This window comes from Stegodyphus dumicola, chromosome 3 (assembly GCF_044657685.1).
Source record: "Stegodyphus dumicola isolate Sdum_Otavi_A_Nest chromosome 3, ASM4465768v1".
Classification (NCBI taxonomy): domain Eukaryota; kingdom Metazoa; phylum Arthropoda; class Arachnida; order Araneae; family Eresidae; genus Stegodyphus; species Stegodyphus dumicola.
In genome coordinates this window covers 47,825,992-47,851,000 of record NC_140770.1, presented here as the reverse complement: position 1 = coordinate 47,851,000, position 25,009 = coordinate 47,825,992, and the positions used below count along the sequence as shown (strand labels likewise).

At 32.2% G+C, this 25,009-nt stretch overlaps 1 protein-coding gene across 3 annotated transcripts in view; it reads left to right on the top strand.

Moving 5' to 3' along the window:
- The window catches only part of LOC118182955 (UBX domain-containing protein 4-like), an 82,770-nt gene that overhangs the window by 35,872 nt on the left and 21,889 nt on the right, over positions 1-25,009 (top strand). For all 3 annotated transcript variants that reach the window (XM_035352336.2, XM_035352338.2, XM_035352337.2), the window contains exons 6-8: positions 5,255-5,383; positions 19,552-19,592; positions 24,665-24,719. In XM_035352336.2, coding sequence (XP_035208227.1) covers positions 5,255-5,383; positions 19,552-19,592; positions 24,665-24,719 — 225 coding nt within the window. The remainder of the gene's footprint in view (positions 1-5,254; positions 5,384-19,551; positions 19,593-24,664; positions 24,720-25,009) is intronic.

Sequence of the window (25,009 nt, the reverse complement as noted above, 5' to 3'; positions counted from 1 at the left end):
AGCTGGGAATACTGGCAAACACAAACACTCCTGCGTTTTTGATGATTATTAATATCATACAACATTGTGTTGTTTCTCAAAAACGAAACACTATGCATTCACACACAAAACTCAATTTACAGTAAATCTCCGGCTCAACGGACCATATATGTTTGGGTCTCATTCCAATAATCACACTATAATAAGTAAGCTGGTTCGTTACGTTATTAATTCCCATAATTAAATTACAATCGCTCATTATTAATTTGTAGCTGTGACCAGCCCTCGTACACCGTTGGTGGCAATTCTCAAACTCGTCTGAACATAATGCATGCGCGTATTACATTAGATGCGCATGCGCGTATTACATTACAGGTGCGCAGGCGCGAACATAAACTAAGTAGTATAAAAATATTATTTTCCTTTTTTGCTATGAAATGTATGAAAAAATATTATTGGATTGTTATGTATTTGTTTTTAAATAATCTATCGACAGAGCTCATTTCTTGTAAATGGATCTTATTTTGAATGTATACATTTCAATAACATGCTTTGGTACTTTTCTAGTAAAGCTATACCATGTTTTTTTGGCATCATATTAGCACAATTGGGCTTATTTCCCCCCCCCCATGCTTTTGTCTTGAAACTAGACAAAACTAAAAGGTCAAGAAGAGCAGCTAGAGAAGCCTCAGATTTCACTACAAAATCCTCCAAAAATTCAGACTAGGATAAAATTATGGCCTGCCTTCCATCCCCTTTTTTGTGAATAGACTTCCGTAAATTTTCACAGTTTTGTAATGCCCATCAGTTAAATGTTTGGATGATATAAAATAAATTAGCACATATTCCTTTCATGTAATTATTCCAATTAACTATTGCATGGTGAGTCATTTGAATAAAAGGTATTTTTATATTATTCCATCAACTGTGAAACTGTCTCCAGGAAGTGTGCTTTAGTGCCAATTAATGAATAAGCATGACATCACAGCACATATAACATCTCTGCTTTCCTTTCATGTAATTCTGAATGAGCTACCTTTTGTTTTCATGAACTAAAATATAAATTAACTCTTAATGCTGTATTTTTTCTTGCATTTTTGAAGTAAAAAATTAGTTCAAAATCTATAAAACTAGATTTGTGACTGTACTTCAGTTCATTTGCAGCTGAATCCTGAATTAACGTCTGTTTAATTATAATATGGTCGACTGTATAGGAAGTTTGTACTCACTGCATTCTGAGTAGAGCTCCTGATAAAATTCAGAGAGCCTAATAAAACAGTAGAAATTGACAAAAAGCCTTTTTATGAAGTGAGTCGAATTCATTCACAGCAGTGGCTGTTTGATGAGTGCAGAGAGACTGATGAGTGCTTTATAAGAATTGCAGATAGAAGTCCAGCTCTGAATTCTACAGGAACAGTAGCATTACTTTGGGAGGATCACTGTCGAATTTCATGGTTTGACGGTAGCCAACATTCTCAACTGATGGAAACTAAGTAAGTATTGAATCAAGTTCTGATTCACAAAACTAAATAGAAGATAATTCCCGATGTGATAGGTAAATTACGTATGGGAGTAATGAAAGGAATGCATGATCCAACAAACCATATGTATATTTGGAACGCCTTTTTACTTCCAGGCTGAACAAAGGCTGCATAGCGATTTAAGCTGCAAATTACATTTAAATTTCATAAGGCAGTGATTCTAATGCTGTTCTTTATTTGTGAAAAATATCTCTTTCTTGAAGTTACAAGATAATCGCTTTTTCAAGTATTGGGTTATTATTTTTGCAAGTTTTGCTTTTTGAACTCGATCTTCTAGAAGTATCGGGTCAGTCCATAAGTTTGTGCGCATTAAGAGTATGCTTGAAATTCACTATGACGCATTTACTAAAACAATGCAATTTTCAATGTTGAAATTTGTCATCGTTTGAGTAACATATTATTCAGTTCATCACTAACTTTCGTAAATATCGAACATATTTTAGTACCCATAGAAGGTGAATATAGATAATCAGTACAAACATGCTGTGCTACATTTTTTATTTTCGTGTGGTGAATCTGTCAGGTTTGCAGCAATAAAAATTAATATCTACACGGTAAACACACTATTAGTGTAAGGACTGCCCAGAAATGGTTTAAAAAATTTAAAGTTGGAAAAAGTAGCATTGATGATAAACCCCGTTTTAGGACGTTTTGAAGTGTTAGAACCAAAACAAACGATTAATTCAGAAGTTTATAGTGAACAACAACATTGCCGTTTAAACTCAGAATTGATCAAAAAACGCCCTCGATTGGTGAGTATCAAGAAAGTGTTGTTTCATCATGATAATGCTAGACTGCATACGGCTCGAACAATGCTGCAAAAAATTTTGCCACATCCTGCTTACTCCCCAGATATTGCTGCAAGTGATTTTCACTTATTTCGTACGTTACAAAATTTTTTAAGGATGTACTTAATAAACTTTTTAAATAAAACTTTAAGTTTTTTTGCATCAAAACCAGAGTCTTTCTACAGCAATGGCATAAAAAAGTTGCCTCTAAGATGATGAGACATTGTAGATAATGGAGGAAAATACATAATTGATTAAAATTTTAAATTGTGTTTTTTTTATATTATTTAAAAATTTACGAAAAAATGCGCACGAATTTATGGACTGATTGGACATATTTATAAACCACGAACTTTCAAGTTTTTCTTCATCAAAACAAGAGTCTTTGTACAGCAATGGCATAAAAAAGCTGCCTGTAAGATGGCAAGACATTGTAGATAATGGAGGAAAATATGTAATTAATTGATTAAAATGTTAAATTGTTATATGTTGTTAGGTTTTTATATTATTTAAAAATTTACCAAAAATGTGCAGGATTTTATTGACTGACTGAATATTTTCTTTGTCTATTATTTTGCAATGTTCTTGAATTTGTCTATATTTTTTAAGCATTTTTGATGCTGCTCAAGTTAGGCCTGTAGGAGTTAGACTGATAGTCACAGATTACTTTGATTGTTTTTCTAAGATTATTTTAAAATTTTAATTTGTGATTTTGTCAGTTTAGAAACAGGCCCCCCCCCCAATTTTTTTTTACTCCTTTTATTGCACCAACCTTCTGATGACAATGCAGTGAAAAATGTAAATTTCATTTTTGTTTTTGGTTTGGCTTATCCACCCTGCCCTATTTCTTGCAGTTGGTTGCTGTGCTTCTGTTTTCTGGTTTCTAACATGTGGTTTCGAACTGAATATGAGATGAATTTTAAATGCATTTTTTTAATTTTATCCTGAATTATATATATGTATAAAATATCTGCCTAATAATCAGTTAACAATAGCTCTTTAATTCCACTCTCCTCTTTATTCTAAAAATAGCAAAAAAATAACTTTTCTAATATAATCATTACATACTGTAATTCTGAAAAGGTATCTGTCATCTGATCTTTGTTGCACAATTATTCCTGGAATGCAAGGAAATCTTAAACCAGCATCTGTTATGTATCTGAAATTTAATTCCCTTAATGTAAAATTCTTGTAATATGATAATGGGTATAAAAGGTATTAAAAGTTCTTTGTTGGGGAAGGTAATGTGTATAAAAGGTATTTGCTGCCCAATCTTCCTCCTTTTGTTTGCCTTTTTTTCCTGGTGGTCCTAATATTGTCTGGCCCCTGCTAGGTTTCATCTATTGTTTCATAAATGTAATATATCATAGATAAATTCTGGCATGCTTTCTCACCACTATAATGTATGTGGAAAAAATATCTTTCACAAATGCTAAAAAATTAATTATGTGTTAACTCACAGCAGGTTTTTCTGCTGATCATTCATTCTTCTACTGTGCAGTTATGCCATTACCACCTAGTCATCAGTCAAAGATGTCAACTGTGTGTTCTCCTAAATATCTCATTTTCAGGAACAACTCCACACAGGAAAACTACCAGAAATCTTTCTTCATCTAATGCTTATTTTCATTACAATTGAATAAGCTTCTCTGAAAAAAATATTAAAATTCTTTATTTAAATAATTTAAAAATATTTATTTAAATATGTATATTACTAATACCATAAAACTTTCATTTTCATAAAAGTGCTGTATATTTCAGTATGATAAAAAATTATCAATTTGCAATTCAGTTACAATACAAAATATTTTAACTGCTGTACCAGATGAATAAATTACTTCAAAGATATAAAATATATGTAGCATATACTATTACCAAAGTAACAAGATTAAAATGTAATTACGTATTTTATAACTGCAAAATCATTTAAAGAAAAGAAAATCTTGTTACATTTTACTTATTTTTAAACAACAATTAATATGCTTTTCAAAATTGCTTAATCAAAGTTATAAAACTTTAAATGGAAGGCATCATGCTAAGCTGAAAACTCATAGCACTTTTATCAGTTTCATGTTACTGAAAAGCAGTTTATTTCATTTGATGGCATCTGTGTTAATTTATATCTAACATTGAACATCTCCTTAAAAGCACTGGGATCCAATTTTTAAGCATTGGTATAGGACAGTAAAAGAATGATAGAATTTTTTTTCCCCCTTTCCATTTCTAGATTTGGCCATTAAGCATCTTATGTAAGTGAGGATTGGAATAGATTGTCAAAATATTATTAAGATGCAAAATAAATGTTTAGCGTGACAAAAAGTTAAACAGAATGGCTTGAGTGTAAAATTTATTGACTAATTTCTTTGAAGATCCATGCATCCATTTTGTTGATACATTTCTTTTTGAAGAATGGAGCGATAATTTCATCCTGATACAGGGAAACTTTTTGCTGTGACAAATCAATTTTTCTACACCATCAATACTTACTGTCTTTTTCATTACATATATATTGCCAAAAAGGTTACTGCAATTATGCAAATGAGGTTTCTTAAATTATAAATAAAAAATATATTTGGTAATACAAATGCTAAACTATAGATAAAATAATATAATCATGAAATAAATCAAAAAATTAGTTTCTTCCTTTCCTTCCCTTTTTAAAAAAAGAAACCTATTTCTTCCTGACAGTCTGTGGTATGGTTCTGCCTGCTGTGGAAATAACTTGCCAACCCTGATTTCTGTTAGATAGATGATTAAAAATTAAACATAAAAATTACTTCATGTCAAGTCATCACAAATTTGTACAATTATATTAACATGTTAATAGTTTTAAGAAGAACTGAGAATTTTCAGGAAGTTAGAACTTGTTATTTTGATCAGCTTCAAAGCTGTATTATTAAGTTTCCATAAAAATAAAGCAGCTCTTAAGTATTAACATTCTTTTAGGTATTTGAAAAAAGTGCTGTTAAAAAGAAGAGCAATGTGGCTGTGCCATCATCTTCAGAATCTCCTGCTCCTTCATCTTCCAATAAAGAAAATGTTTCTGAAGAGCCATCTTCCTCCGAAACAGCTGATGTAATTGCATTTTTTTTTTTTTTTAATTCTTTCATGTGTTTTCAATAGTCTTGACAGAAATGATTGGAACAGTACTTGATGTGTATTGCTGTAATGATTGAGCAAACTGTACTTTTATTGCTAACTTTTATGTGTTTTTGACAGATTTCAGTGTAGTTTTAGTGTTTTGTACCTTCACCTTTTCTATTTTTTAAATACTACTAAGTTATTTTATAAGAAAAAAATTCAAACATAGTTTTAAAATATAGTTGAAGAATGTATGCAATTCTCTCAATTACTGTAATCTATTTGAGAGTATTTACTGTAAATGATGATGAAAATCCATCATGTGAAAAATTTTAGAAGAAAAACATTTATGGGAGTGAAGGGTATATGTATGTATTGCAATTACTGTAAGGTTGCGAGTGGTGTTTTCTAGTATTTTGTTAATTTTTTCTCAAAAGTTGTTTATTGAGTAGAACAGGCATCTGCTCAAGTGTAGATTTTAGGAAAAGTCATTCGGTTCAGGTTTAAAAAGGTAGAATAATTAAACGCAAATTAAAGAAAGACTGGCCATTATTATGCAACACTTTTGGACCAGCTGAAAACATCAGTTTGGAAAAACGTATCTAACAATAGTCAAAGAAAAAATGTTTCATTTTGAAAATGTCTTATCATATCATTTCCAGTTACACAATTTCTCCAGCCATTAATGGCAACATAGTGTTAAAGATTCAACTATTTGTATTATTCAACTATGAATTCAACTGTACATAGTACTTTATATTTTATTTTGAGGTTTTTTAGAATGCTATGTGCATATTTTGCCTCCTCTTTTTATTTTTGACTGCATCTCACTAACCCGATAACATACTTGTCCCAACTTTCTCTTATTCCTAAAATTTCTCACAATTTTTATTAGTTTGGCTAAATATTTTATTATTTGCATGCAAAAACATGTTTTCTGGTATCTGAAATTGTGTGCTTATTCTTTTGACTATCCATTTTTTTAAAAAAAAAGGTTTCTGCAGCCATTGCTCCTATGCTCTCAGGTGTGTCTTAAAATTTTATGATTCAGTTTTTCATAGCTGCTGATCGTCTGGCATACATCAGCAAATGAACACAAAGCAAGATCAAAACTGTTCTCTACATTTCTGGAGTTGATTAACAGTGTGAGGTTCATGTAATTTTTGAAGTTATCTAAGCATTTGCAATCTTTTGTCTTAGTTATGTCTATGATAAAATTCATGTATTAAAAAAAACATATACAGATAGTTTCCTTGCATATTTATCAAGAAAATGTAATACATTTGCAGTGTATATTATGATGTCATTGCAGTTTTCTTAATATTGGTAGTGAAAGAGCTGGTGTAATAAACTTGTTCATATATACAAAAACACAAGGACAGTATAAGTTGTAAAAAAATTTGAATTTTTTGCTAGAAACAAAGGACCAAAACTTTATTTATGTAGAATCGCAATTTTCTGATTTCATTGAGCTGTATTTCTCATTGAATGCCTCTGATCTCACTGGAGGTATATTTAGAAAATTATTTGGTGCCAGCAAAATCTATTCATTGCAAGAACAAAAAGTGATTGCAGTTGTTGAAGAAATAGGTGTAAAAAATAAATCTTCAGTTATTTCTTTCTGCCTGTGTATGGAAGAGAGTAATAATACAAGTGTAAAATTCTCGCCAGTTGTTGCTTTTTTAAATCTGTCGCTGCAGAAATCGAATATAATTTACTTTGTAGTATAGTTTGAATATAGTATTTTGCATAGTACAGAAATTGAATATAATTTACTTTTAGAAGGAGATTCTTCAGGCTTTTACACAGCATAGTTAATTATTAGAACTTTGACGGAAAATAGTTTTCTTTGGATAACTGTTTTAGCTCGATGTGGCAATGCACCATGATAGTAGTATTGAAGACAGGTATTGCAGGCATTTAAAAAGTCATCATTTAAAATTAAGCAGCCATTAAAGATGCTACAGTGAATTTATTTTTATTTATTGGTTACAATAAATACAGAAGAATTCATTGCTGATGTTTATACTGTATTGAAAAGAATTTTAAAAGGGAGAAGCAGTTTCGACAAGTAAATAATACTGGGATAAAGAAATTATGAAACATACATGCACATGCCACCTGTCTTTAGCTTGTTCTAAACTTTTACTAGAAAAAAAAATTGCATATATGGCTATTGTTATAAGCAAAATTATAATGTACCTTTCTTAAAGAAAGCAAAATTTGCTAACTTTATTAACAAATGTATGAAAATGAATTAAACTATAATTTTTGTTTAAAACATATTTAATTTTAATTTTTTAAAATTTTTATTTATATGTATATTTTTGTACCAATTGCATATAAAATGTGAAGACATTAATTAGGTAGTATATATAGTTTGTTACTTAGAAAGAATTTTCTGCTGTTTAACTACTTGTTAGTTATTCTGAGTTAACTCATGATTCAAGGTTCATGAAGACTAATTATTTTTTATATTTATTCTTAACTAAAGTACACTAACAAGTTAACTCAGGATAATTACTTACCATTTATTTTGCATCATAAAAACATTTAAAAATACAAAAATTTTGGAAAAAGAATTGTATGATCTTTGGAAAAAGAATTGTATGTCTTGTTGCACTAATTAAAAATACATAGTAAGGGGGGAAAATGTATAATTTTTGCATGAAAAGTAAAGGGTTAGTTACTTTGCCCATGACAAAATTCTTTGATTTTTTGAGTTTGGCATATCTCCTGTAGGTATTAAATCTTTTGCAGTATAATATTTTTCATTTTCATAATAATTTCCTGAAGATAAATGTAAATTTTGGGAGATACATCATATGTGTACATATATAATTAGCAAAGACAATAAGAAATTTAGAACCAATTTCGCAGACCCGAAAGAAGTGAAACTTAATATATTAATTTTCAAAATTCCTTGTAAATATGTAAAATTAACCAGAAGAATTAAAGAAATGTATAAAATACAACCCCCCAAAATATATATGTATACAACAAAAATTTTAAATTTATAAATTAGAAGAAAATGATAATACCATCTTGCAAAAATTCTTTAAATTGAATTTTTTTTTTTTCCTTTGAGAACATACAGACTCCCCGTGCACCACATATGTACATCACGGGGCTTACAGAAGTAAGTTAACTAGAACATTAAAGGTTACATGTATAAATAAACATTAAAAGTTACATGTATAAATAAAGTGAACAAAAGCAGAGAACAGCAGTCTGGACTTCACGAAAACAGATAAGTTCACTGGCCAAGTCACTCCGAACATTTTCAGATCGTTCTGTAAGCATAATCTAGGGCCATCAAATGTAGGGCACGAGAAAATCAAATGTTTCACATCCTGAGGAACTCTTTTTGAACATTCACATAAATTGTTTGATCGTAGATTAAAACGAAACAGATAACTTGCAAATTTACCGTGACCAGATAAAAACTGAGACACTTTACAATTTAACGAGAGGAAAGACTCGGAAGTCAGTCTATGGTAAATAGAAGGAAAGAACTTTTTGGTAACTTCAGCATTACAAGATGAAATGTCCATATAGCTAAAAGCTTTTTATAATGAAAGGACTTCCAATAACTGTTTGGAATGCTAATGTTGATATCAATGGGTAAATTTAAGGCATGTTTAGCTAAGAAATCAGCTCTTTCATTTCCGTAGAAACCATGATGAGCACGCACATAAGCAAAGCAGATATCAATACCTCTAATTCTAAGTGAACTAACAGTTATTAGGGTTTCGATAACTAATTTATCGCAGCTGGTAATACTGTTCAAAAGTTGAAGAGAAGAAAGAGAATTAGAACAAATAAGGTACTTTGAGGATGTAGTCCCATGATCCTGGATCCATTTGACGGCAAGATAAATGCACAGAAGTTCTGCTTGAAAAACTGTACATTCATTCCGTAAACGGTGTTTAAGAAAACAAATCTCGGAATGGTCTTCAAAAAGAACAAATGCAAGGCCAACCTTGTTGTTCTTGCTGCCATCTGTAAAGAAAACCATATGAAAACTTATTTCAGCAGTCTCTTTATAATCACAGAAATTTATGCGTTCTAAAGAAGCGGGATGAGGAAGATCAGTGAAGGGGACAATTCCATTAATACAGTCTTCCGAAGCATGAGTTGCCAATGACTCAAAAATATTATTCTTATATGCAATTTCAAAATCAATATGCGGAACTCCTGCAAGAACAAAAGTAGCCTCATAGCTTAAGGTTCTATAACCACTAATAATACGAAGAAGAATTCTACGTTGAATCTTTCTTAAATTTCTTTTGTTAACCTTCTTGGCAAGAACATGTCCCCAAGCACGACAGCCGTACGAAATGAAAGGTACAATACACTGCTTATACATGAGTTTCTTAACATCGTAGCTTACTCCAAAAGTATTTTTAGCAATTCGGTGAAAGCCATTAATAATTTTTTCACATTTAGCAGAAAGGAATTCAATGTGCTTTTTCCATGTTAATTTTTGGTCAAGAATGACACCAAGATATATAACATTTTCTACAAATTCCAACGGAGAATTATCGAGCATCAAAGAAGCAATATTTTGTTCATCAAACGTACTGAGAACAAGCATAGCTTTACTTTTTGAAGGATTGAAAGTGAGTTTATGAGAAATCGCCCAACTGGAGATAAAATCTAGAACTTCTTGTGCTCTCAAAAGAGTGTTATTCAAAATCCTTCCTTGGAAAATTAATAGTAAGTCATCTGCAAACGCAATTTTTAAACAACCGTCGAGATGACTTAAAAGATCATTTATGATTATGTTCCAAAGAGTAGGTTCGGATACAGAGCCTTAAGGACAGCCTTTTTCTAGAGAATAAACCTTAGCTTCGTTCCCAAGCTGAAGCTCACCAGTCCTCTCGTTCGAGAAGCTTTTAAGAAGGTTATAGATATTATGTGGTATACCAGCATCTTTTAAAATTTTTAAGATAGATGGCCACCAAGCATTATCAAAAGCTCCTTTGAAATCCAGGAAAATAAGAAGTGTAGTATACTTCATTTTCTTTGCACACTGCAAGATATTACAAAGGCTAATAATGGCATCTTCAGCAGACTTCCAAGGAGTAAATCCGAACTGAGAATCATTATAAAAGCATTTTTGTCTCAAATACCAATTTATTCTGTTAATAAAGAGAGTTTCAAGACATTTTCCCAAAGTAGGCAAAAGACTAATGCATCTAATATTATCAAGATAAGGGGTTCTTGTATCTAAAGTTTTAGGAATCAAAACAACCCAAGCTCTCTTCTACTGTGCTGGAAAAACTGCTATGTAAACAAAGGTTGTAAAGTCTGTGTAGAAATGTGCTATCCACCGCATGAAAGTGCTGTACAATTTCATTAGAAAGAGAGTCAAGCCCAGGTGATTTGTTCTTCTTGAGATTTATAATAACACTGTTAACTTCTGAAGTAGAGAATGGACAGTCCATAAAAGAAATATAAGGTCCATCAGACTCGGTGCGCATAGTTCTATGAGAATTTCTATCATCATACGCATTATGTCTTGGGAAATTCTTTGTCATTATAGCAACAATTGTATCACTCAAACTCGAAGTAACACTGCCATCCGGGAGTTTAATTCCTGAAATCTCAATCCTTTTTGCAAAATTTTTGGTCAAGAATGACACCAAGATATTTAACATTTTCTACAAATTCCAACGGAGAATTATCGAGCATCAAAGAAGCAATATTTTGTTCATCAAACGTACTGGGAACAAGCATAGCTTTACTTTTTGAAGGATTGAAAGTGAGTTTATGAGAAATCGCCCAACTGGAGATAAAATCTAGAACTTCTTGTGCTCTCAAAAGAATGTTAACCCCATACTTATATATAGATTTCTAGACATTGTGAACAGTAATAGTAATAGTTGAGAGAAAATTTCTCCACGACTCAAGCTTAGCATTAGCTAATTTAGCCTTGTACTTATGCCGCAATTCGAAATATTTAATTTTATAAATATTTTTAAGAAGACAGTTTCTTTCTCTCTGGAATCTACGCCTAGCAGCATTTACATGCTTTCTATAACAATCAATTTCCTTAGACCACCAAGGGACCCCATTCTTCTTACTTTTCTTCATCGGAATTGAAAGTAAAGCACAATTAAAAACAACAGTAGAAAGTCTGTTTACAACATTTTCTAATGCAATACAATCAGAGCAACTGTTAAGAAGGATATTCAAGTTACACAATTCTCTCTTACAAAGTTCAGTAAATAAAAACCAGTTCGCTCTTTTTAAATTAAAAGTACACAAATTAGAAGATATAATCGGATGGCATAAAACAAGTTCAAAGATAATCATTTTATGGTCAGAAAGAGAATCTTCCTCAGAGATATCTCAACCTTGAACCTATGGCAGCAGTCTTAAGCTACAAAGCGTAAGGTCAATATAACTTGAGCCTTGCGTGGAACAGAAAGTAGGTCCGCGATTTTCATTAAGTAGAAACAAATGATTCGCACTAATAAAATCACTAAGTTTCGTTCCTCTAGCATCAGTAATAGGGCTATGCCAAATCGCTGATTTGCTATTCAAATCCATACCACATAAAAAATTGCATGGTTTCTTCATCGTTAAAATTTGTTAAATTTTTAATAGTTTTTTAGTTTAATAGTTTTTTTTTTTTTTTTAAATTGAATTTAGGAAAGAAGATGCAAATTAAAAGGAAAATTTAGAAAAGGTTTTAATAAATTTTTGAAGAATTTTTTTTAAATTTTAATAAATATGCAAATGTATTATTCTGTTTTAATTATTGATATTTTAATGCTTCAAATCAGCTCATAAATATTAAATTTTGCACATTTAAAGAGTGCTAAATTCACGTTTCATTTCATTTTTTGAGCCAAATTAATAAAAATAAAAGGAAAAACAATTACAAACAATTTTTGTACAATTACACTTACATTCACTTTCAAAGAGGCAAGGAATTAACCGATGCAATTTCAGTCTCGACAGCAAAAGCAAATTAATACAATACATTCTAAATAAACTAAAATAAAAACAGTGCAAAAATGTAAAATAGAAAATCCTAATCAACATGCCATTTTACAGAGAAAATACAATGGTCAATTTAAACGTAAAAATTTAAGCTTACAAAAATCATTTATGTAACAAATTTTGCCAAACAAATCATGTAAAACAAATTTTATATAAAAATATCAAATACTTTTAAATTCCATTCAAACCTACCTTATTAAGTGAAAAATGAAAGAAGCTGGAAACTTCTCCATAAATTAAAGACAATAAGAAAAACTTTCTAGAATTTCAAAACAAAACAAAAATGACAGAAACATTATGTCCAAAATTAAAATAGCACTTTAGCTTTCAAATTTGGAATGGGGAAAATATAGAGCAAGGTTGCTATTTCTTGTGAAAATCATCCAAATGCTAAAGTCAAACTAGATAATGTAATTTAAAGAAAAACCTAGCCAATGTTTTCAAAATAAAGGCATAGGTGAGAAATTTGGTGGCACAAAGGAAGAAGGAAGAATCTTAAAAAACAAGTTAATTCTGCTAATAGCGAAATTTAAGTTTCCCAAAAAGTAAGTAGTGAGGTAAGGGGAAAGGACCAATAAGATAGTAAAAAATATTTATGCTAACTTTAAATGTTAAAAATTAAAAATAACTATAAATTCTAACAGAAGTTTCAGAAAATGATGAAAGTATGCTTATAGTCTTAACCCAAACATAATGATTATGTGTGTATATATATATATATGTGTGTGTGTGTGTGTGTGTATATATATATATATATACACAGTATATATTATATATATATATATATATACACAGTATATATTATATATATATATATATATATATGGCGTTCCGACAGATACTTCAACTTCTGTTCATGAGATGGCGCCACGTGTAAAATCCAGTTCTTAATCGGAGCAGCAAAGCGACGTCATTACTCACTCAGACTTCTCGAAAGACAACTGTGTTCCGAGCTCTGTGTTGATCTCTGCAATGTAATTTAAATTGTAATTTAGTACTTAATATATTCTTTTGTTATAGGAGATTGTCTACTCTTATTTTCTTTAATTATATCATGCATTAAGCATACATGACCACCAAAAGTGGTGACCTTTTGACTGAGCACGCTACTGACAATGGATTTTCAACGACCCTAAGCCACGTGCATCCAAGGCATTCTGAAGAACTGACTAAAAATAGCAACGAATATGGAAATTAAACGTATGCTACAACGTACCCCTTCAATTATTTCTAGAAGTATTGATATATATTGCTTGTGTTTTTTTCAAAGTCGTGCATATCATCGCAAGGAGCTTCAGCAAATCATCAATGTGATCTGTTCCGTTCTGCTGACTTCGCCAGTCGTGCAATAATTCTTCAATCATTCAACTTTTGTGACAAATGTGATACAATAGTGATTTTCGCTAAATGTGCAACATCAGTAATTTTCTGCAACGTGCTACGGCAAAATTCTTCCCTCACTGTTCGAAAGTAGTGAATTTTTTTTTCCCATGTGCTACAGGAGTGATTTCCATTTTCCTTCGAAAGTGCCTTAGCAGTGTGAAGTGGTGATTTTGTGTGTGCGCAATACAAAATGCACGCATCATTTTTTTTCTCAAATAAGGGTTTCTTTTCAAATGCATTTCGGTAAAATATTATTTGTGTGTGTAATTGCTGACCCTATCTTATTTGTGTGTGTATCGTTACGTAAATTTTTTCTGCGTGGTTAAAATATTTATTGTTATCATGGTAAAATATCAATAGTGTATCCTCATGCTACAATATTTGTGCTGTTAAGTGTTTATTAATTAAAGTGAAAATTATCTATCAGTATGCCCGACGATATTCCACCAGAGCCACAAATCACACGCGTTGCGGTGAAGCCACCGCCTTTCTGGAAAAATAATCCTTCATTGTCGTTCGCTCAGATCGAAGCACAATTTTCTATCGCTCGCATTAGTGAGGATTCTACAAAATTCAACCATGTAGTTGCAGCAATTGAGTCTGATATTCTGAATTCAGTGCATGACTTAATTCTCAAACCACCTGATTGTGATAAATACTCCAAACTGAAACAGCGGCTCATTGAAATCTATTCAGAAAGTGAATCTTCAAAAATATGTACTTTACTACAAGGACTTGAACTTGGAGATCAGCGACCTTCATACTTGCTGTCACGAATGCGTGATCTGGCAGGAAGCCATTTTAGTGACGACTTGTTGAAGTCACTATGGCTTTCGCATCTCCCTAATAACATACAAATAATTCTTGCTGCTTCCAATGAAGATCTAACCCGTTTAGCAGCAATGGCTGACAAAATTAATGAACTTGTTACTCCAGCTTATGTCAGTGCTGCTAATGCTGGACCTTCCAGTTCATCCCTCGAACAACAAGTGGCTGAATTGACCAAAAAAGTATCTGAACTCTCTACAAGTCTTCATGCTTCATGGAGATACAATCGATCAAATCAGGGCCCCCGTAATAAATTTCGTGCCCGAAGCAGGAGTCCATCTCGTCTTAATACTCGAATGCAGTACAAAGAACCCACAAGTGGCATATGTTTTTATCCTATGAATTTTGGCGCTCAAGCTCGCAAGTGTGCCCCTCCATGCACTTTTGTACGAGCGGGAAACTAAATGGGCGGTCTTCTGCTGGCCAACAGAATGTCCGCCACATCGACAGAATAGTACTGGCTGATCGTTCAACTCAGTTATGTTTTCTTGTAGATACTGAAGCTGACATATCAGTGCTCCCGAGAACTAAAACAAATGCTCACCAACTTAATAAACTTGTACTGTATGCAGCCAATGGTACCCAAATTGCAACCTACGGCACCAAACTATTGACAGTTGATTTAAACTTGCGCCGGACTTTCAACTGGCCTTTTGTTATTGCAGATGTAACTCAAGCAATTATTGGTGTCGACTTCTTGACACATTTCCACCTTCTAGTGGATGTCAAGAATAATTGCTTAATTGATGCTACAACTCAGCTGACATCACAGGGACAAGCTTCTCACATATCGAACGTACCTACCAACATAAGTGTTGTATCGGGCAGCACACGGTTTCATCGGTTATTAGCAGAATTCCCTGACATTTTAAACCCATCCAAATCAGGGCAGCATACTCATCAGCCAGAAGTGTATCATCACATTGAAACACATGGCCCACCTGTATTTTCCAAGCCTCGTCGTCTTTCTCCAGAGATGCTGATGCTAAAAGCTGCTCGCAAAGAATTTGAATTCATGCTAGCACAGGGAACCATTCGCCCATCTAAAAGTCCATGGGCCAGTCCACTTCACATGGTTAAAAAGTCTAATGGTGACTGGCGGCCGTGTGGAGATTATCGTCGACTTAATGCCGTCACAGTCCCTGACAGATATCCAGTCCCACATATCCAAGACTGTACCCATCTTTTTCATGGAACAAACATATTTTCTACCCTCGATCTTGCCAGAGCATATCATCAGATCCCAGTGCATGCTGAAGATGTGCCCAAGACCGCAGTGACTACACCATTTGGTCTCTTTGAGTACTTATATATGCCATTTGGCCTTCGCAATGCTGGCCAAACATTTCAGCGTTTCATACACCAAGTACTGTCTTGCCTCGATTTCTGCATCCCATATTTTGATGATATCCTGGTTGCATCTACAGATGTGGAAGAACATTTTCAACATCTGCGTCAGATTTTCACTCACCTTAAAGATCGTGGATTAAAACTAAATCCATCCAAATGTGTACTTGGTCAACCCTCAGTTTCCTTTCTTGGATGTCTTATCACCCAGAATGGAGTCAAACCTTTACCGGAAAGAGTCAAAGCAATCAATGACCTACCTCAGCCCAAAACCATCTCTGAACTGAAGCGTTTTCTAGCAATGTTAAATTTCTACCGACGCTTTCTGCCAAATGCCGCAAAAACACAAGCCTGCCTACACGAGTTTCTGAAGAATAGCAAAAAAAAAAAAAAAAAGATCAGCGAGCTGTCCTTTGGACTGAATCTGCATCTGCAGCATTCGTGCAATGCAAACACGATCTGGCAAATGCAGCCACACTTTCTTATCACTCACCTAGTGATCAGCTCTCTATAATGGTAGATGCATCTGACACGGCCATAGGAGCAGTGCTACAAGCCCATACCACTAAAGGACTTTCCCCAATGGCATTCTTTTCCAGAAAACTTACTACTGCAGAAAGGAAATACAGCACATATGACAGAGAGCTACTTGCTGTGTACTGTGCTGTTAAATACTTCCGGCACAACTTGGAAGGACACTACTTCATCATTTTCACTTATCATCGACCATTAACCTTCGCTTTTAGAAAAAACTCTGACTCACGTTCTCCTCGTCAGCTTCGACATCTGGATTTCATTGCCCAGTTTAGTACAGATATCAGATATGTCTCTGGTACTGATAATTGTGTTGCTGATGCCTTGTCTCGGGTAAACAATATCAACCTCACTACCCCAGATTTCTCTGAAATTGCAAAAGCTCAATTGCATGATGAGGAACTCAAGAACCTAATCTCAAATCCACAAACCTCCCTTCAGTTACAACCGCTCCACATTGATCCAATGCTTAAAATTTACTGTGACATAGAGAACAATAGAATACGTCCCTATATTCCTGTCAATTTTAGACGTGAAGTGTTTAATGCCTTGCACAATTTGGCACATCCTGGAATCCGTGCCACCAAAAAGCTGATCGCAGACAGATTTGTCTGGTCAGCAATGAATCAAGACATCACAGAATGGACTCGTTCATGTATTAGATGTCAACGGTGTAAAGTATCCCGTCACACTCGCAGCCCCATTCAACAATTTAACCTTCCAGCAAGACGCTTTGATCATGTGCACTTAGACTTGGTTGGCCCATTGCCTCCTTCAAATGGTTACACTTACCTCCTCACTTGTATTGATCAGTACACAAGATGGCCTGAAGCCATTCCTATTGAAAATATATCCGCTGAAACTGTAGCTCGAGCATTCATCTCCCAGTGGCTTTCAAGATTTGGCATGCCTACCACCATCACTACTGACCAAGGCCGACAATTTCAATGTCACTTGTTTGCATCCCTCACCTCTCTTCTTGGCATTCGCCATATTCGCTCAACACCATACCATCCATCTGGAAATGGGATGGTGGAACGCTTTCACCGATCTCTCAAACAAGGTCTGAAGTGCCACAGTAGCACACACTGGACAGAAGCCTTACCCCTAGTCTTGCTTGGTCTTCGCGCAGCATTCAAAGAAGACATTGGTAGCACTTGTGCTGAAATGTTATATGGTGCAACCCTCCGTCTGCCAGGTGAATTCTTTCACCCAGAATCTACTCCAGTTATCGACCCTCCAACATTCCTTCAACGTTTACGTGAGACCATGAGCAATATCTCGCCAACCCCAGCATCTTCGCATAACCAGCCAAGCTATTTTGTACATCCTGCACTTGAGACATCTTCGCACATATTCGTGCGAAACGATGCAATTAAGCCACCTTTAACACCTTCATATCATGGTCCATTCAAAGTTGTCAAACGAACACCGAAACATTTCACCATCATCTGCAATGGCAAACAATCAGTGATTGGAATCGATCGTCTCAAACCAGCATTTCTAATGCAAGATCCAACAACTTCCTCATCAACATCACTCCCGGAAGAAAGCTTACATCCTGTTAAAGAGCAACCTAAAACTACCAGATCTGGAAGAAAGGTTAAATTTAACCCAAAGTACTTATAACGTACCGATGGTACTTGGGGGGAGTACTGTGGCGTTCCGACAGATACTTCAACTTCTATTCATGAGATGGCGCCACATGTAAAATCCAGTTCTTAATCGGAGCAGCAAAGGGACGTCATTACTCACTCAGACTTCTCGAAAGACAACTGTGTTCCGAGCTCTGTGTTGATCTCTGCAATGTAATTTAAATTGTAATTTAGTACTTAATATATTCTTTTGTTATAGGAGATTGTCTACTCTTATTTTCTTTAATTATATCATGCATTAAGCACACACGACCACCAAATATACTTACAGTAAGGACGCCCAACAAACTAGATAGTTTGTCCCTTAAATAGAGTTATCAGAAGGTACATACTAAAAAAAATAAAATTTAATTAGAAATTCATGTCGTATCAATCTTTAAGTAAATGATCTATAAATAAGTAACATAGTCATAGGTATTTACTTAAATTTGAAGTTACGTAAGAATGAAAATTAATTAAAAGTTAAAATTGAGGAATCTTAATTAAAAAAAGTTTAATTATTGCAAAAATGTACAAAATGCACAACAAACTTTTTGTGCTTATAGAAATTTATTGAAGTGCATTTCACAGGTTAGCGTGAAAAATCTGTGCATTACAAGCATTTTTTCGTACATTGATATTAAAGTCACTGATGATCTTAAGTCCTTCACCGTGACTGATGGTTTTCCCTCTTTGAATTATTCAAGTTGGTTAACCTTTGAGAAGCTATTTTTGGAATGTGGATGGAAAGTGGTTGCGGAGCTTTTTTGTGATTGTAAATGCGTCTGTTAGAATTTTGATATTATACTGACCAGTGAATGGAAATTAATTAATTTCTGGCTAATTATCACTGTGGAATGAACAAGAAAAGAAGTAATTTTCATTGCTGACGAGCTATTAAGCAGACCTGGAGTATGAAATAGGCTCATTTTTTTAGTAACAGCAAAAGGAATAAGAAAAAAAAGTTAGAAAACAATGATTTTTTACATTATATAGAATTATTTCCATAATTACATTATGTACAAATCCTCCAGCTGATAGTCATCCAACTTATACTGTTTTTTCAGGTTTAGGAACAAATTTTCATATACCTATCAGTCAAATGATTTAGAGAGAGTATTTAATGCCTGCTCTTTTAAGACGATGATTGATAAAGCGATTACCGTGTTTATGTGTGTTACATGACTATCGTGTCATCTGAAATGCTTGGTATAATTTTAAATGGCATCATGTAAGTGTTGTAGTTTTTGAAAATATTACTTATGAGTATGGATGCACAAATTTTTTCCCTGAATCCATTTTCAAAAATTTAAAGCCTCATTCAAATATTTTAGAAGGTTTCCCCCCCCCCATTTTTTTAATATTACTTTTTTGTTTTGTGATGTACATTTTGTATAAAATTTTATTTGTTATTTTTAATAGGAGGCAGAATCTAAATTAACATTACAAGCAAAAGTTGAAAGGTAAGTTTTCTCAATTTATGAATGATTTAGTTATTGCTTAATATATTACTGTGTACATTATTCAGTATTTAGCTAGGTTAATGTGATTAATTTTGTTTTATATTTTTTGTATTTGTAAGGATAAAAATCAGAAGATGTTTAAAAAAAAATTCAGAAAAGTATTGTAAAGGAAACTGTTGGAAAAACATGCACAAATATAATTATTTTGAAACATTTATATGGGAAAGAACACTTACCATAAAAAATTGAGAATTTGATAAATAAAATTAATTACAGGCTTTTTGTTTTTGCTATAAAGTAATTCAAAATCAAGATAAGATACTCGGATATTGCCAAAATGTCATTTTAAAACATGATAGAAGAAAATAGTGTAATTTTAATGATATTGTAATAGCATTATTATATTTATTTTTAAAAAATCATAAAATTTGCAAACCATTAAATTAGAATTTTTGAGACAAATTGATTTTAGAGGCCATAACATGGATAAGTCACTTGGGAGTGCAACAAATGATTTTATGTTCCACAAAATGAATTTTTCATGCAACGAAGAGAACAGATTCAAATGGTAGTATAAATGTTTGTCAAGATTATGCATTTAAAATAGTGATTCAGATGCAAATTACCAGATTGGCTGAACTTTTAGCATCTTTATGAAAAATTAGTTTTGCATGTAAGATTGGAAAACTAGAGTAGTTTTGTAAAAATGAGAAGAATTTATTAAAGTTGGTAGATTTTTGTAACATTTGTATTTTAAGAAGTGTAATTTTCCCCTCATTTTATTGAAAATTTGTGTGCGGGCAAGCCTTTTATGTTGCATGATGACTTATTCTGAGCCACAGAAAAAAGAAAAAATTGCTATTTAAAAATCATTAAATTAAAAAAAAAATAAATAAATAAAGGATGTGAAAAGTTGTACAAATGTTTCACATCTTTTCTTAAATAAAAATATATTTATTGTTGCCAGCTCATAAAGTGAAATTTATGTCGTCAGATAACATTAAACCTTAACTTAAAAAAATATTTTAATTTTGAAAGTATATTTTTAAAAAAATTAAAAATAATATAAAATTAAAAGTATTAAAGAATATCGTCTGAACAAAATTGGTTCTTTCTGATTATCTGCAGCCCCCTGAAAAGCATTCGCAAGGCAGTGCGTTAAGTTGGCAAAAATAGCAAGGCTTGGTTTTTGCCAGGCACTACCACCTTCAATTTTTTGAATTTGAAGGCAATTTCCACCTTCAAATTTTGTGGGCTTTTCCTTATTAAAATTTGTTTTTGCATTGAGTACAATTTTTTTTGGGGGGGGGTTAAGGAATTGTAATGGAACTGTTGAGCTTGCTGACTGGTAAAAAAGAGGAGGTTGCATTTCTTTAGAAATATGGCATTCTGTCCTGTAGCAGAGAATGAAAAAATTTACATTCTGGTAAGCTGTACTTTTTAAATGACCATATTTTAAGGGTTGAATTGTGTGAAGTGTTAAATTTGTGTAATTTTCTAATCTTAAGTGAAAACAGATCATTGTGTACATGGGAAGAACAAAAGCATACACAGAGCCAATTTTCTTCATTTCTGAGAATCTTTTTAAAACAAAATCCAGTTACTGTGTACACAGGAAGAACAACAACATGCATAGTACAAAATTTATGCAATTCTGTGATTTTTTTTAAGCAAAAACAGATTGCAGTGTACATGGGGAGAGGGGGAGAAAACACATAACAATTTCTTGAAAAATGTGTTTTATTATGAATGCTTCTTGCATTTTTATTTATTCCTTACTCTTTTATGGAATTCTTCGTGTGCTGCCATTTTCAGAATGACTTGCTTTTGCGTATTAGTTTGGTGTAGGATTAAATACCAGCTTTTTAGAAGAGAGTATGGATAATCAGAAAGTATGCTGAATTAAATGAAAATATATCAAGAGGATTGTGATCTGTATGCTGTTATAAAACTTCAACATAACCATTAGATTTTTGTTTTATATAAATGACAGTTTAGAAATTTTCCGCTATTGTAGGGTTAAGTTGAACTATTATAGGGTATTATATGTCTATTCTTTTATGACATACATGTCATAAAATAATAGTTCTTACAAAATGTTAAAAAGTACTGAAAAATTTTAAATGGCTAACTTAACAATGTACTTTAATATTGAATATAAATGAAAATTGGTACTGTTTTGTTATCGAGAAAAGAGTCATCACCCAGTGTTTTGCTAAACTCACCGAAATTGGTTCATATGAAGTTGCTAATGTTTACTTTTTAAAGAAAAGTAAGAATGCCTTTTCAAAATTGGCAACAAGAATACACATTTTAAAGATGTAATGGTCACTTACATTTTTATTATTGTATTTACCATCAATATGAAAATTTGAGAGTTACCTAAAGATCAAGCATCTCCCATACAATTTCTCTAGGAATGAGAAATTATTCACTGTGAAAGCGAGTGCACAAAAAAACCATAAAATGAAGCTCTACTTCAATTCGAAGGGAGCATCAAAATGGAGATGTAAAAAGATATGATCTGTCAAGGGGGAGATACTCCATGGAGTATGTTCTCAAAACTGGTTTGAAGAATTGAGAATCAGTTATGTAATCACAATTTTTTTTTTTTTTTGTTTTGTTTATGCATGGTGTTTAGAATTAAATTCAGTTGAATTTTGTTAGTATCAACTTGATAGGACTCATTGCACTGTTGTTGATTGGAACTGTTATAAAGGCAGTCTGTAGGCATGCATTAATGTCTAGATCAAAGATTCTCAAACGGTGGTACGCAAAGAAAGAAGCAAAGTATTTTTAACTATTAAATTCAAAAATTAAAACCCCAACATCCTGATTGAGTTTTTTCCTCTAACATTTGTAAATTTATGCTATCTGAGCTTTGTTCAAGAGTGGTGGTGGTAGTAGTACTTTGTAGTGGTGTTACTAAAAGGTTTTCAATTTTTGTTTAGATGGTACGCGTAGGTCAAAAGGTTGAGAACCGCTGGTCTAGATTGTCAGGTTAGGTGTCAATGTTAATATTGTTGAATTTGACAAAATCTGTTTTTGCATCAGAAAAATAATGTTGGTCATTTCATTATGCTCCAGTAAGTGTGTGGTGGAATTTGCCAAGAAACAAAAGAATGTTCTTTAGTTGCTGTGCCTAACTACTCTGCCAGAACTTTGTTTAAAGTTATTGAAGAAAATATTATTGATGACACTATAATATACTCAGACTTGGAAAGGGTATAACACTAAGGAATAAAAAGAAGCTGGATTTGAACATTTCTGCATTAACCATAAATATTTTATCAGTCCCAATATTAGTTGTCATACACAAAAACTGTTAAAAAGATTATGAGGCAGTGTAAAATAGCGAAAATAAACTTCAACTCAGTGCTGACCGTAACCAATTAGATTCTTATTTTATTGAGTTATGTGGCAGTGTCCTAGGATGCAAATGTTTTCAGACATTTTAAATGATACCAGCAGTATCATGCATCCACATGAATCTTAATTTGCTAACCGAATTTTTTTATTTCTAATTTCTTTGCCGTTATCTGAATCTGGTTCCAATAACATAACTGTACCGAATTATTCATTATCAGTTGGCAATAAAATTTATTTGAAATTTATTTTATCAAAATTTTGAATAGCACTTTCAAGAAGATTATTTGAGCCTTAAAAGAGCACTTAACTTTCTTGCAGTGAATATATAATTAGTCGTTGAATACATTCACTGAATTTGGGCAGTTTTTGGATGTTGGTAGCTAGATGAAAATATGAATGAAGAGATGCATACGAGATAGATGACAAATACATAAGTACATAAAAATAAATGTGGAAGAAAATAAAAATTACTTATTGATGGGGTTGGAAACTAGGAAAATCAAGAATGGAATTATGAACAAAATATTCAAACTTTTACCACCATATTGTTCAAAGACATGTGTTGCACAGTGCAACACTGAAACCACTGAGGCATTTCTAGAAAAACTTACAGAATTTATTGTTTGTAATCTGTAAGAAGTTCAAAAGCCATGTAAGTATAAATGGAAGCAACATAATGACTGTAATATTGCATATTTAGAGTATTTGCATTTTCAGTTGTGAGATTTTACATTTTCTTTTAATTATTTGATACAATTCTTAAATATATTAAAAGTCTTAAATATAAATAAATATTTTGTAAGGTATCCTTTAATGAAGAGTATTTTATAGATGTTAGCTTAGATGAATTACTTTCTCAAATTATGATTGAAATTCTTTTGTATTGTTTAGAATTTTATTTAATGCTGAATTTAGTTTAATTTTTTTTATTATAAATTTGATATATAATATATCTGTTAATAGATCAAGTCTTCCACTTTATGGTAAATAATTTTTACTGAAAGTGTTCTTGAACATGTTTCCGTTAATTTATTTATGTACCAAAAATTGCAATAATAATTTTAGTGTTTGTTTAATTAAATTTCCATTTGCAGTAAGAATTCATTTGCTCTTACTAAGCAGAATATCTGTAAGTTAACTGAAATAGTAAGGTTGTTGAAAATACATGCAATATGTATAATTCTAAGTAGTTGAGATTTCTGTAGCTTCTTCATTGCTTTGCAGTATACCTCAATATGTGTTTCATTGAAACTACAAGCAGAAGTGATCTGTTAAATTTTCTATTAAAAAAAAAAAAAAAAAAAAAAATTAACAACATGTACAGTTTGTAGTTTGCATTTGAAATGTTCGGATTTTATGCAAATACATTTATTTCACTTTTTATAAAATTTCATCTGACATTACATTTAAATTGGGAGAAAAATGGGAATTTTGCATTCTTTGCATAAATTATTCATGATAAAAAATTGTTTGTTGGCCAGTTAGTAAAATATGTTTTTGATTGTTTATGTTTTAGTGATAATTTTAAATTAGTTTTATTATATATGATAAAAAGTTATTGTCAGCGTGCCAAAGTGATCAGTATTTCTGAAAAATCAACATTCATATTTTTATATTGGTTTTAAGAAATGTTTTTCAGTTACTAGCTCTGTTTTTAAGAAATTTGTCTTGATTTTACTATTATTATTATTTATGTATTTTAGAGCTAAAGCATTATTAGAAGCACAGAAACAAAGCAGAGAATTAGAAGAAAAGGAGGTAATTATTTTTATTTGCTGATTTTTTATTGCTATTTGATGGTTGCTTTGGAGGAGGATCTATGTTACTTAATATTGTTACAAATTCTAATTAAGTAATGATTTCTAGTTTTTTGTGTACTTACGTGCTATCGCAACCATCTTAGTAGGAGTAGCCAAAGTTTCAGGAAGTGCAAACTGTGGCGATCATGCGCACAACCATGCTTCCTGCAATTATGCTCATAACAATCATTTAAGTCAAGCAACGCCGCCAGTTTCATATGCATTCTATTTTGTTATATTCCAAGTTCC